The 17949-nt window shown below is 42.7% G+C and overlaps 1 protein-coding gene across 2 annotated transcripts in view; it reads left to right on the top strand.

Moving 5' to 3' along the window:
- The window catches only part of EGFR (epidermal growth factor receptor), a 163075-nt gene that overhangs the window by 118404 nt on the left and 26722 nt on the right, over nt 1-17949 (top strand). For both annotated transcript variants that reach the window (XM_065052104.1, XM_021293035.2), the window contains 10 exons: nt 2361-2479; nt 3897-4038; nt 4912-5028; nt 5593-5719; nt 5824-5897; nt 7076-7166; nt 7881-8080; nt 9129-9261; nt 10623-10722; nt 12707-12864. In XM_065052104.1, coding sequence (XP_064908176.1) covers nt 2361-2479; nt 3897-4038; nt 4912-5028; nt 5593-5719; nt 5824-5897; nt 7076-7166; nt 7881-8080; nt 9129-9261; nt 10623-10722; nt 12707-12864 — 1261 coding nt within the window. The remainder of the gene's footprint in view (nt 1-2360; nt 2480-3896; nt 4039-4911; nt 5029-5592; nt 5720-5823; nt 5898-7075; nt 7167-7880; nt 8081-9128; nt 9262-10622; nt 10723-12706; nt 12865-17949) is intronic.

Below are 17949 nucleotides of genomic sequence, written 5' to 3'. Positions count from 1 at the left end.
ATTCCTCTTTTTGGAATCCCTTTAAGTTTCTTTTGTAAACATGGAAGGTGTCACCTTCATATGGGTAATCACACCACAGATTGTATTTGAAGGACCTTTGGAAGGCTCTCATAAATGCATAGCCATTTTTAAATTTGTAAATCGAGATATTTGACATTGTGAGGTTGTTCGGTTTGGCCGCCTGTGCTTTACTGTAAAATTTTGCAGGTAGGATGCTTGCCTGATAATAAGAGAGTGACAGAAACATCCATTTAGATGTGCTTGAGATTTTGCAAGACTTCATTTTTCCTAAAGTAAAGGTTGAGGAGGAAAAACACTTCTGTTTGTTTCACTACTTCATTATTTCTTTTTTCTGTATTAAGTAGGGAAATGTACTACTTCTGATTCTTTGTTTCCTGTTCGTTTTGTGCAAAGTTCAGTGGAAAGACTGCTGATCTGGACATAACACAAATAAAGCTACATGCTATCTTTGGTTTTCTGAAAATAAAACCTAAACCTAAGTTTCTTCTTTGCAAGTATCAGGCCAAATTTGCATGGCTTCTAGAGCTTAAGCAAAAAGGAGCATATAGCTTTTCTGTCTTCATTTAGTAAAAGCTTTAGTTTTTTTCAGTCAGCTCTGCAGTTTGGCTCTTGAGGTGGACAGTGGCTGCTCAAACAAAAGCCCTTCCCAGGTCAGTCCCCACAGTTGAAGCCACACAGCTGTCCCCAGGGCTTGCGAAACCTCAGGTCTCAGCCCTGTAACCTTCCAGCATTTACAAACTCCTCCTGGCTTCTGGAGGATGACTAGGAGTGTATAAAACAAAACCAGCTGCAGGCACTGGCTCTCCTCTTCAGGCATTTCAGAATCTGGCCAACTGAAAATTTATCCCACATTTCCATATGTGGGAAAGTTTGGGACGGTACATATCTCTCTCCTTCAACGAATGTGGGATATTCTGTATGAAAAATTTGCCGTGATACATGTTTCCAGCAGGAAACTCTAGTCAATAGCTATCAAAGTGACGAGCTGTTTTACTCCCCTGCTGATGCTTATGAAAAAAATGATATCAAAATGCTGTTCATGTAAAACAATGTGCTTTTTATTCCCCTGTTTCTAGTTGGAGGAGCTGCTATCAGAGAAGCTAAGGCATATTGTGGAAATAATCTGTTTCCTTGAAAATATGATATCTTGCTTACAGACCCACAAGAAAAATGAAATAATACAGTTTGGATACAAAAGTGTGCAATGGAAAAAAACAAAAAATATTATTTTTTAAAAAAAAACACTGTTATATACCCTGTAGCTGGCTACATTTTCCAAAATTTTTCTGTTAATTAACAACCATCTGGTTTGGACTTACAGGAATTCCTGATGATACTGCAACTCATTAGTGCTAACTGTGCTATTGATAACAGTCACTGTAGTGCACAGCTGAAGCACTCTGGGTGCTGTAATGCAGCAGATATGCCATCAGGTTTCTCTGACACCTAATGCCAAGGTCTGTGGACCAGTAATTTTTTTGTAGAGAGCATACAAACCCATTTTGGGTCTCTGATACAAACACATGCTAGCCATTAATTTCTGCTGGGTTTTTTTAATTGTTCTAATTATCGTTTTCTCTGCTTTGATATTCAAATGGAGGCAATTTCCCAATTCTCAACAAAATGTTGCAGGCAGTTTTTGCTTCCCTGCAAAAAGCTGAATCAGGGCCAGTTCTTCCTCTGGGTTGCTGCACTAGTGCAAACCCTGTGGGAATTGAGTAATGAAGATAAAATTTGGCCAAGAAATCGAAGTCTAAAGAAAAATAATACAATATGCATATGAAATTGGTTTGCTGAATGGGTCTTCCATCTCTCTGCAAATTTCAGAAATATTTTTAGTGCATTGGAGGGATCCTAACACCACACCAACAACGTACAGTTTCCCGTTATAGTACAGAGTCCTGGCAGTTCTCCTGTTGTGTTGTTTTTCTCGAAGCTACCACCAATAATACCAGATTTTCTCAACAAAATTGAGAGAGATTCTGCTCTATTGCCCAGCTATAAGATGCAGTGAGTCCACGGAGTTTTTCTTGGTTTAGGCACTGATGCCGCAGGGACCTGGATGCTCTTTCTAAGCAGGACATGGTTTGCTGGCTGGGACCAGAGTGCTTAAAGAGCCAAGATAATTATGGGCTGAATACAACCTCTTCTCATCACCAACCACACCAGCTCTCACCCCTCCTGAGCTTTGGCCTTCTATGAGGACAGAATATGCATCCCATGGGCAAAATCTGGCACTGCACCAGTACTTTTCTCCATATTTCTTCATCTCATCGCAGCAAGTAAAGATTAAATGTTCTTCATTCCTGATGTTTTTCATTTTTTCTTGTGTCTTCCAGTAACAAAAGTCATCTGTGCCCAGCAGTGCTCTGGCCGGTGCAGGGGAAAGGTGCCCAGCGACTGCTGCCACAACCAGTGTGCTGCGGGGTGCACGGGGCCTCGGGAGAGCGACTGCCTGGTAACAATGCTACCCCACCGCCCTAATTGCATAAGTCCCTGGCATGGTGAGGCATGCTTTCAGCTGCATGGCCTCTAGCCTTCTTCCATCCCAGAAGGCCTCTGAGAGTTGCTGACCTGGAGAGTGCTCCAGGGTTTCCCTGCATGGGTGGTCAGTGGGAGGGAATAGGACACGAACTTCCACTGCACCCTTAGCTGGTCTTTACTGACTCTGCAAGTGGAGCTTCCTAGTGCTTGTCCAACCAGCGTCAGTGGCTTCAAGACCCAGTGAGCTCAAAGGTGTTGCAGAGCAGCTGAGTGTTTGCTGTAGAGCGACTTCCCCATCTAGGCAGGTCCCCATGTCCTCAGCTGCTATGACTGCGGTGGTTTTCCATGCCAGCACAGCTTTGCCTTATGCTACTTAGCACTAGCCAGTAATAATCTTGGTTTACTAAAGCAAGAACTTGTAAGGGGAATAAGATGTGATGGATCTTCACTTTTTTTTGCATTTCATTGAACTTCAGACATTAAATCAATGTTTCCCTTTCTGGTTTTCACTTGCCACAAGAGCACTGTGTTCAGGGGACCCAAGGGCAGTGGAGGGACAAGGAGCAAATGGAGCCTTTTTAGGAAAAAAAATCCCATTGCTTTTCTACAAGAGTTTCAGGGGGTTAGTGCACACTGTGGTTTTAACTCTTCCCTGTGTTTGCACTGCGCTTCGTTCTGAATTAAGTGACTACTGAGGAATTGCAACAGAAACCGTCCAGTCTGGGATTTGTTGTTGTTACCTGTATTCCTGGTCCTCTTATAAATTACGTGGCTATGGTGCCCTTACTGGCTCACACAGTTATTTTTTCTCATCTGAAAAGCCAGGGAAGAGAAGAGGGGAAAAGAGAGCGATTATTAATTTAATGCCAAATTAGATTGGAAGAGCCAACTTGTCCTTCATAAATGCCTGCTAAATTGTTCATTACCTGCAGCCAAATATAATGTCTTCAGTTTAATATTTAGCTAGAAAAGTCAGTAATCGTCAGGAAAGGACTTGATTTGATTTAGGCTATTAAAAAGTGGCCAAGAAAAGTACGTTTGTCTTGATCTGGTTACTGCTTGTAGGGAAAGTTCTTCTGTCTAAAGCATGCAGATTTACTCCTGTTCCCACGTGAATCCCAGCAGCTCTCTGCCAGAGTGCCAAGATTTCTTGTTCAGAACAAGAAAACCTCATGTTCTATCTTTATTTTTTTTCCAAATACTAAACTTGATTGCCAAACCTGAAGCAACCTTTCACATTCAAAGCATGAGGGACCATCCCTGTAACTGCTTGGGGTTTCCATTAGAACCAAGCAGGAAACAGATGAGCCCATCACAGTGTTTTTAAAGAGCTAATGTAAAACCATTATAGTTTTTTAAGGAGGAGGTAGTTTAATGTTGTTCAATGACAGGCATGCCGCAAGTTTCGGGATGAAGCTACGTGCAAGGATACGTGTCCCCCATTGGTCTTGTATAACCCCACCACCTATCAGATGGATGTCAACCCTGATGGAAAATACAGCTTTGGAGCCACTTGTGTGAGGGAATGTCCACGTAAGTTCATTTCAGGTTGCAGTCCACAAAGGAGGTGGGGTGTTTGACAGAGGTGGGAAGGGACCTGTATCAACCCTCTGTGTTATGGCCAAGTGAAAGAGCACTTTCTTGTTCTCCTCAACTTCTGTAGTAACCGGGAACAGGTGGCAAAAATCAGAGAATAGCTTGTAATGAAGATAGCCTCTTCAAACTGTCTGCATCCATCTCCTTCCCTGATTTTTAACCATTAAATTTTGGCTTCTGGGGATTTTTCTCTTGATGGGGAGAAAAACATCTTGTGAGAATCACCAAACTAACAGCCATATGGGATCAATCTTGTGGATTACCGAAGCAGCATCAACTCTTAACTGGTTCTTTATTAGGACTGATAGAAAGTCAACAGTTTCAATGCACCCTCTCAAGGCCTGTGATCATTGCTCCCTCTGCAGATGCTTGCTTTTTCTTTCATGTTGTTCCACGTCCATGTTTTTTTAACCCATCAAGACTTATATGTAAGAGAGAGTTTAGCATGCAGAATTGGTATTCCTTTCTGAGACTGACCGTTGCCCTGCCTGGCCCATAGCCTGGAATAGTGAGTAAAGGTGAGGGATCAGAAGTGCCGTGTATTGATCCCGGTTATGGCACTGCTGCACAGCCTGACCTTGGCAATGCTGTTTTATCCTTGTGTGACTGTTCCCCCCTCTGTAAATTGGTGATAGCACTGTATGTCCATCTATATTCAAAGGATGTTTGTGAGAATTAGTAATTAATGCCTGTACTTTGCTATGTATACCAAAAGTTCAAAAACCCTTTTTCTTCCTAGTATTGAAGTGCCTGTGCAGCCCCAATGCATCCCTCTCATTTCAATGACCTTCGTATCCTTGTTTTTTCCAGACAACTATGTGGTGACAGACCATGGCTCTTGCGTTCGCTCTTGCAATACCGATACTTATGAAGTGGAAGAAAATGGTGTTCGGAAGTGTAAAAAGTGTGATGGGCTATGCAGCAAAGGTACAAAAACATGGAATAAACCAATAAGGCTTTGAGATAATAGGTGAATTATTAGAAAAAGTACATAGTGTTCTGACATGAATGAAGTGCAAATTCAATATAAATATCAAGTGATAGTTTGGAGATCTGACAAGTGGTTTGATCAGGAAACATGGCTGTGGAGCATCCTCTCCGACAGGGATACACCACAAGTACAGTAAATAAACTGTGTATTGTGTGCATGTGTATCTTGCACATCAGCCTTCTCTTTTGTTTTTCCTTTCCAGTATCTCAACAAGGGGAATAAAATGAAAATGGGATAAAGAGATTGAAGGGCATGTGCCAGAGGCTGTGTGCAGAGATGCTCAGACCAGAGCTGCACAGCTGGGCAAACAGAAAGCAGTTATGCAGTGGTGCTTTCTGAAAAGCAAAAGTAGCCAAAAGATCTATGAAACTTACCTTGGAGTGGTAGGTTTCACCATATGGGAGTGCGTTCTGGACTAATGTAATCTCCATGTTTATTCCATTATATGTGATTGGGCTTCACTCTTCTCCCCCCTGAATTCTGTATTTCTCTTTTAACAGTGTGCAATGGCATCGGAATAGGTGAACTTAAAGGGATCCTCTCCATAAATGCCACAAACATTGACTCCTTCAAAAACTGTACCAAGATCAACGGGGATGTTAGCATTCTCCCAGTTGCATTTCTAGGGTGAGTTGCCTGCTGATCGTTTAGCACTGGAGGAGAAGGGCTAGGGAGAAATTAAATTCAGGCTGAGCCATTCTTTTCCCAATTCCTCATTCTGTTTGTTTCAGTGATGCCTTCACGAAGACCCTACCCTTGGACCCCAAGAAGCTGGATGTCTTCAAAACAGTCAAAGAAATATCAGGTTAGCAACAAATTTTAACCTGAGATGTTCTCTGAACGGTACTGCCAAAAACACAAGGGGAGAGTTGGGAATTTTTTTAAGTACATGAAGAGAAGTACAAGCAAAGAGTTTCTGTCTCTGAGCTACGGGGGGGGTCACTCTCCACAGAGGTGGTCAGCAGCACCTCGTCAGCATTATGCCCACATAAGCCATACTGGTCTCCTATCCAAGGTGTATATGTGTAGTTTGGCCAGACCATCCCTTCTGCTGAACTGACAGCCCCAGCAAACAGTAAAAGCAGAGGAGATTCTCAGCCACCCAAGAAGTATGTGGTGATGCAGAGGCGTGCCACTCCAGCTAAAAAAAGCCAAGTATGTTTCTATTTGTGGAAAACCTTTCAGCAGCTCCTTAGGGAAGCGTGCTCAGTGGCTTGTGTCATCCTTGCAGAGACACCGTCTCCAGCCTGAAGAGCTCTTCCTTGGGGTGAATATGTCTCCACAAGCACAAAGTGGCCAGTGGAGCCATGTCTTGCACCAAGTATCAATTAAAAGTAATTTTATTCAGGCCATTATAAAATGAGTGTAACATCAGAGCTGGGTCCACAGATGCGACTCTTGTTGCCCTTTCCCAGTCTTTTACCTGTCTGTCTCCCTTCAGGGTAGCAATGACTAATCTCAGAGCTTCATGCGGCAGCCTGCAATTTCCCAAGTTCTCCCCCCTCCTCCTGAGCGCCTCAGCTGAGCAGGGAAATCTGCTTGCCTTAGCAAATCTACTCCAAGTGTCTGTCTGTCCTGCTCCATTTCTGCTTTCTTTTTAGTTTTTGTGATCCCTGAGGGCAGCTTGCAAATGGGACAGGGATGCCCTTTCTCCTGCAGCTTCTCAGCCAGGGTAAGAGCTGTCATCAGCTGCGGCTCGGTGTGGCAGGATGTGCAACTCACTGACACACCATCTCTCGAGCTCCTAAGCCCTCATGGTGGGCTAAGAAGTAAACTGTTTATAAAACAGGGTTTAAAAATATCTCCCTGCTCCCTAAAATGTCATGTTTCACTTTGAGATGCTCAGATAAGCATAGGGAAAGCACAAGCGCCTTCTCCTGGCACAGGAGGAGCTTAAGGAGGAGGTTCTGCTGCCAATACTGACCTCAGTTTTAGTATTATTATTATTACTATTATTTTTTAATCTTTTTTTCCTCATTTCAGGGTTTTTGTTAATTCAGGCCTGGCCCGATAATGCTACTGATCTCTATGCTTTTGAAAATCTGGAGATTATACGAGGCAGAACCAAACAACAGTAAGTAAATAATGTAAAAGAAACTCTGTTTAGAGCTGCATTTGTCTGAGCACACCAAGGTATGTGGGTATTCCCAAAGTGAAACAAAATGGGGAAAAGCCTGCGAGAAGTCGAGCACTATCTTTGTAGCAGTAGATAATGTGCCCTGGGGGATGAGACCCTCAGCAATGTGCTGCATGTGAAGGGCTGCCCTGAGCCTTCTCCAGGACCAGGCTCTGCCACCAGCCTGGCAGCACAAGCAGGAGAGCTCTTTGCAGTCTCGGGCAAGTTATGGTGGGCTTAGAAGCAGTTTGGGATCTGAGGTAGCAGGGCAGACAGGGATGGAGACCATGGCTGCCAGGCAGTGCAGACACCAGCAGTGCACCCAGTGCCAACCTGGGCTTACCCAAAGAGGAAGAATGACTTGGTGGACCAGTGCAAAACAATAGCTGCTTTACCTACAACCACTGTTGCTCATCATTTACTTGACGGAGCAGACGTCCTGCGAGTTTTAGCTTAAAATTCTCATGCAAAACCGGATATGAGTATTGCAATGGTTTTATGATAGGTATGTCATGTACCAGGCATTAAGCTTAGAAGGCTGAGCAATGCCTTGCTTGAACAAAACTGAGTTTGCGGCAACACACATTTGAAAAACAAAAGAAAAATGTGCTGCGTTAAACCCTGCTTACTAATTCTTCTGTGAATTTTTCTTTTTGTTCACCTCCATTTTAGTGGCCAGTATTCCCTTGCTGTTGTTAACTTGAAAATACAGTCACTGGGGCTGCATTCCCTCAAGGAAATAAGTGATGGAGATGTTGCCATTATGAAGAACAAGAACCTGTGTTATGCTGACACCATGGACTGGCGCAGCCTGTTTGCTACTCAGAGCCAGAAAACAAAGATTATACAGAACAGAAATAAAAATGAGTGTGGTAAGTCAGTTCTGCCTTCCTGCTCCCTGCAGAAGCTCGTGCTAAAATGCAAGGCTTTGTTTTCTTTATTTCTCTGGCTTCAAAATTCATCAGTGATACTGCTTTATTGAAGGTGATGGGGGAAAAATGGAAAAATTCCACTAAGGATGTGGAATTATTGTTGTCCAGCAGATGGGAAGGAGCAGGTTCACCACTATGGGCATAGTGAAGCCACAGAGGTTGAAGGACACAGAAGCTAACTCCAAACATTGGACTTTTTTGAAAAGGTCAAAGCTGTTGTTCAACCACACTGTTGTTAACTACAGTGGTCCCTGGACCAAAATCTAATTATTTCTCTTTGCAGACTATGAATTTGTTGTATTTTGGAAACTCATCACAGATTCACAGAATGGTTTGGGTTGTAAGGGACCTTAAAGATCATCTAGTCCAACCCCCCTGCCATGTGTAGGGACATCTTTGATTAGATAAGCCCGAAACAACCTGACCTTGGATGCTTCCAGGAATGGAACATCCACAGCTTCTCTGGGCAACTTGTTCCAGTGTCTCGCTACCCTCATAATAAAAAATGTGATCCTTATGTCCTAGCTAAACCTACCATCTTTCATTTTAAAGCCATTGGCCCTTGTCCTGTGACTACAGACTTTGGTAGAAAGTCCTTATAAACCCCTTTTAAGTATTATATATATATCTATCTATATATCTATATATATCCATATATATATATATATGGTCTTCCTGGAGCCTTCTCCAGGCTGAACAACCCCAACTCTCTCACCCTGGTACTAGTTTAGCTTTATTACAGAGCTGTTAAGCTGTCACAGAGGAACTTGTTTTTATTTTGAAAGGCCAGAAGTCATTCTTAATTTCAGGCTTTGGGAACTAAGAGAAGCATCCTTATTCCTCTTCCACACTGCCAGGACCATTCACATCTGCTTTGGAACAGGTTGGAGAAACTGGCTGGTCAGGATGGAGTCACTTGCAGTGCTGTGTTTGCCCTCTCTCCTGCCTTGACATCCATGGCCCTTTTTCTTCTCTCTTTCTCTCCCAGCTGCTGCCGGTCATGTTTGTGACCCCCTGTGCTCAGATGTGGGCTGCTGGGGCCCTGGACCCTTCCACTGCTTCTCCTGCAGGTTTTTTGATCGTCAGAAGGAGTGTGTGAAACAGTGCAATATCCTGCAAGGGTAAGGTGTCTGGGGGTGCTTGAGGTTTGGTGATGATTTGGGGGTTTTGGATTTTAGAACATGTTATAGCTAGGAGGAAAGTATTCACTAGTTTTGCACAGCTAAAAAGAGAGAAAAACCAGGAGCTGAGGTAGCTCTCATTCCCTGTTCAGCATTGCTTAGGAGTCCTCAAGTCTGCGAGGAAACGGTTTAGAGGCCCAGGAAGGCTAAGCCTTATGCTTCCTTCCCCTAAGAAATAAAGGAGCTTAAATCCAAGCTATGCCTGTCGAGCACGCCGGGCGAGAGCCACAGCCAGTTGCAGTGACTGGGAACTCAGTCATCCCTGGAGCCAGGGCTTCACTGCTCAGTAGGCTTCCTTACTGCAAAGGGACTCTTAGATCGGCTCAAATGGGCAGCTCGCCCTTGCAATTTGTGAAGTTGCAGTCAAGGGAGAACGAGCAAGCTTTCATCCGAAAATCACGGAGAGCAGCAATTTCAGACAAAATTATTGCTTCGGTTTTGCTCAGACCGAGGAAAATGTATTGCTGCCTGTGTGTCAAGACTGCGGCTCAGCTGGGTTTTTCGGTCAGTTCAAGAGGTGATGTAGGTGAGAAAGGCACAGCTAGCACTGAAAATTGCATGGATTTTTTAAATAAATGTTTTAAAGTTTGACTTTCAAAAGTCATGAGTATTAAGCAAGTACTTGACAGAGTTCTGATGCCCCTGATGTTTGTATTTGTCTAGCAACTTGCAGTTCAGCAGCTTTTTTTGTAAGTGAATTTCCTCCAGCAGCAATTATGACCTGAAGGGCAGATCTGGGCATTTTTTGTGTCATATGATGAGTAGATTTAGTTTAATTAATAACACCATTACTTGAAGTGGAACAGCTTTATCGCTATTGAAACCATCTGTTCCCAACTTTCATATTTTAATGATTCATTGTGTGTTGTAGGGAGGGCATGAATTTAATTATCAGTGCATTGCTGTTTAACTTTTGTAATTATTATTTGGAGCCTTGGAATCACATTAACTGTTTTTGATGATCTTTTTGCATCACTACCATTTAAAAGCCTTTGGAAATCATTGCGAATATTCTGTGTCATTAACTTAAAAGGGAAAGCAAACTAATTTGAAGTGCACAATCTGGGGTACCATGTGTTTCACCGTCAACCAAATTTCCCTTATTCTTACCTCTCCCTGGTTGTGCTGAGCAAGTGCTACTGGTGTAACCAGGAGTGTCCCCCTGTACCTCCTCCTGTCTCAGTAGTATCATCCTAATGTATTCAAACTGGAAAAGTCAGGAAAAGGAGAGACAACTACAATTCATCACTCGCTAATCAGCCTGTTTTTTAATTATTTCTGTTATTTTTTTTGTTTTCCAGTGAGCCGAGAGAGTTTGAAAAGGACTCCAAGTGCCTCCCCTGCCACCCTGAGTGCCTGGTGCAAAACTCCACGGCGTACAACGCAACCTGCACTGGACCTGTAAGAGCAGATTCAGCTTAGCAAACCTGCTCCTCAGACCATATATTAATACGTATTTCCCATGTTGCGATAATCCTCAGGTCTCGTTTACCCTTCTTCGCGATGAAGTGGAGGTGGGGGGATTAGAGGGCAAGATGTCAGGGCAGAGGAACAGAAACAGGAGGGGGAACCTCAGGGAGTTATTTGTCTTTTGTGTCACCCATCATACGTGTAATCCACAGCCACAGGCATTGCAGGACCTTTTGGTTTTATGTCTTTTTACAGAAAACATTGCAAGGCTTACTTACATATGTGATCATATGGTAATTTGATAAACATTTCAGGAACATGTAGTTACTGAACAGCCAAGCTGATGTGAACAAATTAAATTTCCTTATTCAGAGTGTAAGAACTGTAAAAAATAATGGATTGAAGCAGTAGCTTTTTGCCTTTTTGAACAGCCATGATAAAATTGTGATCAAAACCAGGCATTTACTGGAAAATATTCAGGAAGCAGTTTTTACTTAAAACCATGTTTCCTTCTATAACTAGGTTACAGTAAATACCTATATAAATGTGACTACAGGTGTAAATTATGTTCAAATAAATGTGATCAAAACAAAATGATTGGATTTTCAAACCAATTTAAATATTCCAAATTCATACAAAAGTTCCTTTTACAGAAGCCAATACAGTGTAGTCTTGCTGGTCATTCAGAGTCTTCCTCAATTTTATTCTTTAAATTTGAAAACACTCTTTTGTATTAGAAAAGGTCCAGTTTGTCAGCAATGCAATTGTTTCCTTTTAATTAGCTCAAACTCATATCTTAATTATCAAACTCTAATTCTCTCTCTCTCTTTTTTTTTTGTTTTTCGGGGGGGGGGTGAGGGGGTGGGGGTGGTTTGGGGGGTAATACCTACCAAAAATAGGCCCTAGCATGATTTTTCAGGATTTTTGAGGATGCTCAAAATATAAGCCCTATTTCAGAAATAAGCCTTAGTTACAGTTCATTAAAAAGTCAATTTAAATAGTGTCCAGGCAGCTATACATATAAAAAAGTTATAAGTTCTGGAGCATAAATTAACATAAGTCTCTGTCATATTTTCGGGGAAACAGTGTAGAAGTTGAATCTCCTGCTTCCATCACAGGTCCTCCTCTGTGCTCCTTAACCCAACTCTTTAAACACTTCTTGCCATCCCCTGCAGCCACCGAGTGTTTGACCCTTGTCCATCGTCAGTCTGCAGAGTCACTGCTCAGTAATGTGAAGAATTCCCATTCTCCCTTCTAGCTTAGACCACCGTGGCCTAAAGGATGTTATTAACATTATAATGTCCTTCAGGCAGTGACCACCACCTTGTTCCGTATTTGCCCAACATATAGTAATCAGTCTATTAGTGTGGCCCTTAAACATTACAGTAATTAAAATAATCTTCCTATAGCATGTCTTGCTGTAGTCCCACTGAAACCAGCACTGTGGATCTGGTCTGGTGTTTCTCCATAGTAGAATTTGACCCAGAATTGCTGGTTTCACTGCTTTAAAATATTTAGGGCATTCCTGGTGGTGTTATAGTCTGAATAAAAATAGTTCTGCCAAAAATGGCCAAAGGCAATGCCTTTAAACACCAACTAAGTGCTCTTCAAAGTGAAAAAATGCATGGACTTCTTGGCTTGCCTCCTAACCGCCTACTTTGCCCTAACTGAGCAAAGAACCTGAGCTGAGAAACAGGAAAATAATTATTTGAGGCCAGTACTTCAGGGAGGTGTCAGCACATCCAGCTCCATTGTTTTAAATTGTGTGATAATATTAGCTTTAAGCATCAGGTACTACCTTTTGTACAGTCCATCCTACAAGAGCAAATACTTGGAAGAATATCAAGTAGCAAGGCAATAAAATGAGATGATGCTGAAAACATCCAGCAGTGGAAGGCATTTAGATTTATCTTGTGAATTTGCTCCTGAATAGGCTGATGTAAGTACATTATAAACAAGCTGTTCCTCTTTGCAGGGCCCGGACAATTGCATAAAGTGTGCCCATTTTATAGATGGCCCCCACTGCGTGAAATCCTGCCCAGCCGGGGTTCTGGGTGAGAATGACACACTCGTCTGGAAATACGCTGACAGGAATGGTGTTTGCCAGCTCTGCCATCCAAACTGTACCCGGGGGTGAGTTAAACCTCAGGCTAAACGCAAACAGGGAGGGAAAAAATATGGAAATAGCTGTCTCAAGCTCTTTCCCTTCCTGATGGTCTCATTTCAAACCATTGAGAAGAAGAAACAGCAGGGAGCAAGAGAGTTTGGGAGTATACAGGTAACGTATGCAGAGTGCAGTGGACTTTGTAAATAGAAGTTCAGTGGCACGTCGTCTCTGCACAGTGGGCAAAAAAAGGGAAAATGTTTTAGAGAACTAGTTGGTTTGTTGATTTAAAGAGAAAACTTCCTTGAATTTTACAGAACTCACCCACCAGTGATGCACTTTTTTCCCCCACCTGGTTCAGAGCTGCATCCCCTGGTTTTGGGAGGAACATCAGTGACATCTGGTGGATGCTGAGATCCTTGGGCCCATCTTTCTCACACCTTTCATTTTTTAAAAGAGAAATCCCACTGGGTTACCACAGTGATTTTCTTCCTTCTTTCCATATTGTAGCACTTGGTCTGAGTTTAAAGCCTTGCTTGCCTCCTGAGTGTGGCTTTATTCATGAGCATCACAGTAAACCCAATCTGTATGAACAATTTTTGTCCTTATTTGGAGTCACACTTAAACAGCCACCTGTAATGAGCTGTGAGTTGAGCTGTATTTAACCTACATGACAATAAGTGACAGCTGTCTGCTCTCCTGGTTTCCGTCTGCAAGGGATGCACAATAAAAGGTTTCATGGTTTGAGATTCAGTTGTTGGACCGTGATACTTTCATAGCAAAAAAACAGCCCGTGTTTGGTGTCTTTTACTTCACAGGCCTCTGCCCTGTACCCTGCAAGTCTGTCTGATCCAAAACCCTTCTGTAGTGTGGCTGTAATACATGTTGCAAGAGAGAAGTTACAACATATTCAGAGCAACCATCATGCAATTGTATATAAGCTAATGCAACTGCCAGGTCATTAAAGAGGAGAGTGCTCAGGTCCCCGCCTTCATGGAGAAAAGGAGATGAAGAGTTAAACCAGCAAGTGACAGCCCTTCCTAGTACTCTGGTTTTCAGATGGTAGCTGTAACAGCCATGTGGGTTTGCTGTGATTTACAGCGATGGCCCCTGTGTTTTGTTACAGTTGCAGTCAAGGCTTATCAGGGCTTCCCATCACACTCCTGAGAACAAATTATCTCAATTGAAGAGGGTTCTTAATAGATGCTCTCTATAAATGACCTTAGTAGCTGCAACCATTAGTCCCTACTGATACAAACTGGCCATGGGGATCTAATATCCGTCTAACTGGCCACATGGAAATGTAGCTGATTACTGGAGCAGCATAATGGATAACCACATCTGAACGAGGCTTTGAGCTGTGCAGCATCGGTAGCAAGATCAAACACTGGACTCAAGTGAATGCAAACTCGAGGGACATAACCTGTCAGATGTGGATTTATTAATAGCTCCAAGCCGTGCAGTGGCTCTTGGTGCACAAGCAAGTCCCCAGAGCAGAGTTCATCAGAAAAGTCCATTCTTGCCTGGCTTTAGCAGTGGAGGGGTGTACCACAGGAGTCTGGCAAGTGCTGGAGTAGGATAAGGAGAGGGGTTTTTTTTAAATTAGGGGTGCCTCAGTGTATTTGACCCTGTGTTATTAATGCAGACATAAAAAGTAGTATCTGTTTCATCTCTTATATGAAAGAACTGGGCTAAGTTTGCCACAGCTGTATTGTAGGCATGTTCAATGGCCCTGTTGGAGTTACTGCCCAAATGTGGCAGAAGAAATAAGCTGTTTCCCTGAAGTGCTCAAGAAATCTAGGAGAAGGTAGTGTTACTATTTTGCTTTACAGATGGGATGCCTGAAGCCAATAGCATTGATGGGTAGGGAGCCAGTGTCAGAGGCATAATCTTGGAAACATGAAGTCTGGCACAGTGTTGTCCTCATGAATGCAATCAGTCAGTAACGCCACTTCCCTTCATGCCTTTCCCTCGTGCTGCAGGAATGGGATCTGCTCAGCAGTGCATGGAAAACATCTGTCTCATGAAGTTTTTGCATCCTTAGAAACCAGTCTCAGCGGTTTCTGCATGACAAGAAACAACTTTATTTCTGTCCCTGTCCAATTTCATGGCTACAGTCCACAAAATCTTATCAGCGTGATTAAGTACTTCAATAGTCATGCAAGTAATGTTTCCAGGATCTGGCTCTATTTTCCTTATTTGAAGAAACTGCAAGTAAAGAGGACTTCTCTTCCCAACTGAGCTTTGTCACAAATTTTGGTCTTTTACTCTAGGTGCACTTACTGGTAGTACATTGCTTCCTTTGTATCGCTGTGAAGAATCCCATCTAGTCTCTTTTTCTTTGCTGAGTCGATTTTTCAGCCTTCATTAGAAGACAGAATGGAGGAATCTTTCTCCTGCCCAGCCCAAAAGACCCCTTCTCTCCAGTTTCTCCTGTAACCTCCTGAGGATTTTGTAACAAGCTTCCCTGTGCTATGCCTCTAGTATAGCTGAGAAAATATGCTCCGATAAAGACAGCCCTGACATCACCCCATTTATACCTCCAGCAACTAAAGACACACACCAGCTTGATTAATTTGCTTGGTGCTAAAGGATTTGGTTTTCCTTTGCCACTCATCCAGAGTACAAGCAATAAATTCAGCCACAACCACTGGGATGGAAGAGCGAAAAGGAGAGAAGCCACCACTGTAATTCATAGCACTGTCTGACACGTCCTGCCTCCACAGTTGCTACCAACACTACGTGTCTCGCCAGTCTTCATGTTAACTGCCAGGGGCTTCCAGGGGGCTGAGAAAGCAGCTAGGGGGTCTGATAGGAAAGGTTGCATCAGCACGGCACAAATGCAATGCCTTTGTCACAGTCTGAAGGTTAATGAGAAAGAAAGGACAGAGGAAAGTTCTTGCAAGGCTTTAAAATTCCCAATGGTTTTCCATTTCTTTTGTCACTGTGAAGTAATGTAAGGTGTTATAGTGTGAGTTCCCCCTGGAAGGCCATAAATCAGAGCAATGTGCTGTATTATATCAAATTAGGATCTATAGGTGGGAGAAAGTTGTGAAAATCATTATGGATTTGGGAAAAAAATAGCTGTGTCTGTACTGGGACGAGTAATATTTACATAGACAGATGAAATGCTGTGTTCAGGATGCAATAGTTTTCAGGGACTGCACACAGCACTAATCTTCCAATAAGAAGAGAGATGTTCCAGAGACTACAACTGCTACTAGATTCCATCCGATATATCCATAAGATCTTGAGGCAGCTCATAACACAAGGTCACATTTCTCATTTTGGTTTCTGTAAGCAGAAGAAAAACGATACAGAAGTGGAAAAAGTGATTGTTTAGATTCCGTAAATCCTGGGTTACTTATGTTGGGTGTCATGATGAAATTCTGCATTAAGAAAGATGGTTATATTTAGTCCTGGATGGATATTTGTCATAGGCTGTTTTTCTCGTTTGACTTGTGAAATTAATCAGAAAATCACGTGGGATTTGAAAAGCACAAGCAGATCTGTCATTTTCTTCCCAAACACCTTTTTACTTTATCCCACTAGACTTGATATTGATGGATTTGTGTGGGAAATAATTTTTAAAAAGAAGGTGACAGATGAAAATCTACACCTCTCCTACTTCTACTTTCTGGTGTAGGAAGGTAACTGTTTGGTCATTCTTCAGACTGTAGATACTTTCACCTCAGCCAGTTTTTTTGCTGTTAGGAAGCACATGAAGGATGTACCATCATAAAGTAGCATGGTAAATTGGTGTTTTTAGGAAGATAAAATTTGAAGGACCATGCTGAAATAATGTGAGGTCTTTTATTTTCACATCCTTATCAGGAGAAGCTGCCCATGCTTTGTTGCATTAGCATGTAGAAATTCAGATCTGGGTGGTAGAGCGGGATAGGATGAGGTCTTGGGTCCTAGATCTATTTTCTGTTGAGTAGCCGAAGAGAGATGCTGGCACAAAACTAGATATGTCTCCTGTGACTGTAAGCATGCTGGTGGTTCTGCTCTGCACGTGCGGCCTCTCTGTGCTTAGTTACACAACTGAGCAAACAAACCAAGCCATAGACAGACCAGGAGCATTAACAAAGCTGAGTGTCCAGGATCTGGGAACTGGTTATGCACAGCACTTCCAGCATGTTTAGGACACCAGGATGCACATTCTTGCATGGGAGCCCAGTAAACTCACAAGACCTTTCAGATGCTGGGTCTTGGAGCATTGTGCTGGCCCAGAAACAAGTCAAATACACAAGGAAAGATCAGAGTAATAAACACAAACAAACACACAATAAAATGAGTAGTTGCTTCACCTCTTCCTCCCCCAACCCTAGATCATGTTATAAGATCTACAGCTCCACCTGCCATTTTGATTTTTTTCTGGTTTCTCTTTTTGGGGAGAGGGAATTCAGAGCAGTTTTCCAGGCACAGGCTCACTTCTTACCCCCTTCTTGACCTCCTCTGGAGTGTTTTGGGATGATGCATTTTCTTTAAGTCAACACAGGGAGCAGATACCACAAAGTGGACTTTTCTTCTTGCTGTGCTCTTATTTTCAGAGGTGATACAACCCTCTCTGTAATACTCTTCTTCCTCGGTAGACACCACAAAGACCACAATTCCCATGAAAAGCATATATCTTATAGCCCAGCAGCACTGAGGGAAAACACGGTGCCTCTTATGCCCATTAGACCATCAAGTGAATGCAGTCAATGTGTTTTCATCCATGTTGTTTTTTGCATCAGGCTGACAAAACGGATTTCAGGCATTTCAAACTCAAATGGAGGGTGAATTACTTGCTAGTAGAGTTTCTGGCTCTCTGCATAACTGTTATACCTGTTTACATTACCAGTATCTCTAGATCTTAGACTCTGAAATAAAAATATCATGGATACATACTAACAGACTATAGCCAAAGCAAGTACTGTCAAATCCTGTTTTCTGATGGAAGCGTGTATCTGCTACCTAAGTTTTCCACTGCAATGGAAAGTCTGGAGATTGGAATCTTTTGCTTATAAGGAAACAAGGATTATGCAGGAGGGTCTGCAGCGATGCATTTCCTTGCGGCTTTTTGCCATTGTGTGGGGAAGAGGCTACTTCTGTTCTCCTCCATGATCAGC

This window comes from Columba livia, chromosome 2 (genome assembly GCF_036013475.1).
Source record: "Columba livia isolate bColLiv1 breed racing homer chromosome 2, bColLiv1.pat.W.v2, whole genome shotgun sequence".
Taxonomy (NCBI): Eukaryota; Metazoa; Chordata; class Aves; order Columbiformes; family Columbidae; genus Columba; species Columba livia.
This window is presented reverse-complemented; position numbering and strand designations above follow the sequence as displayed.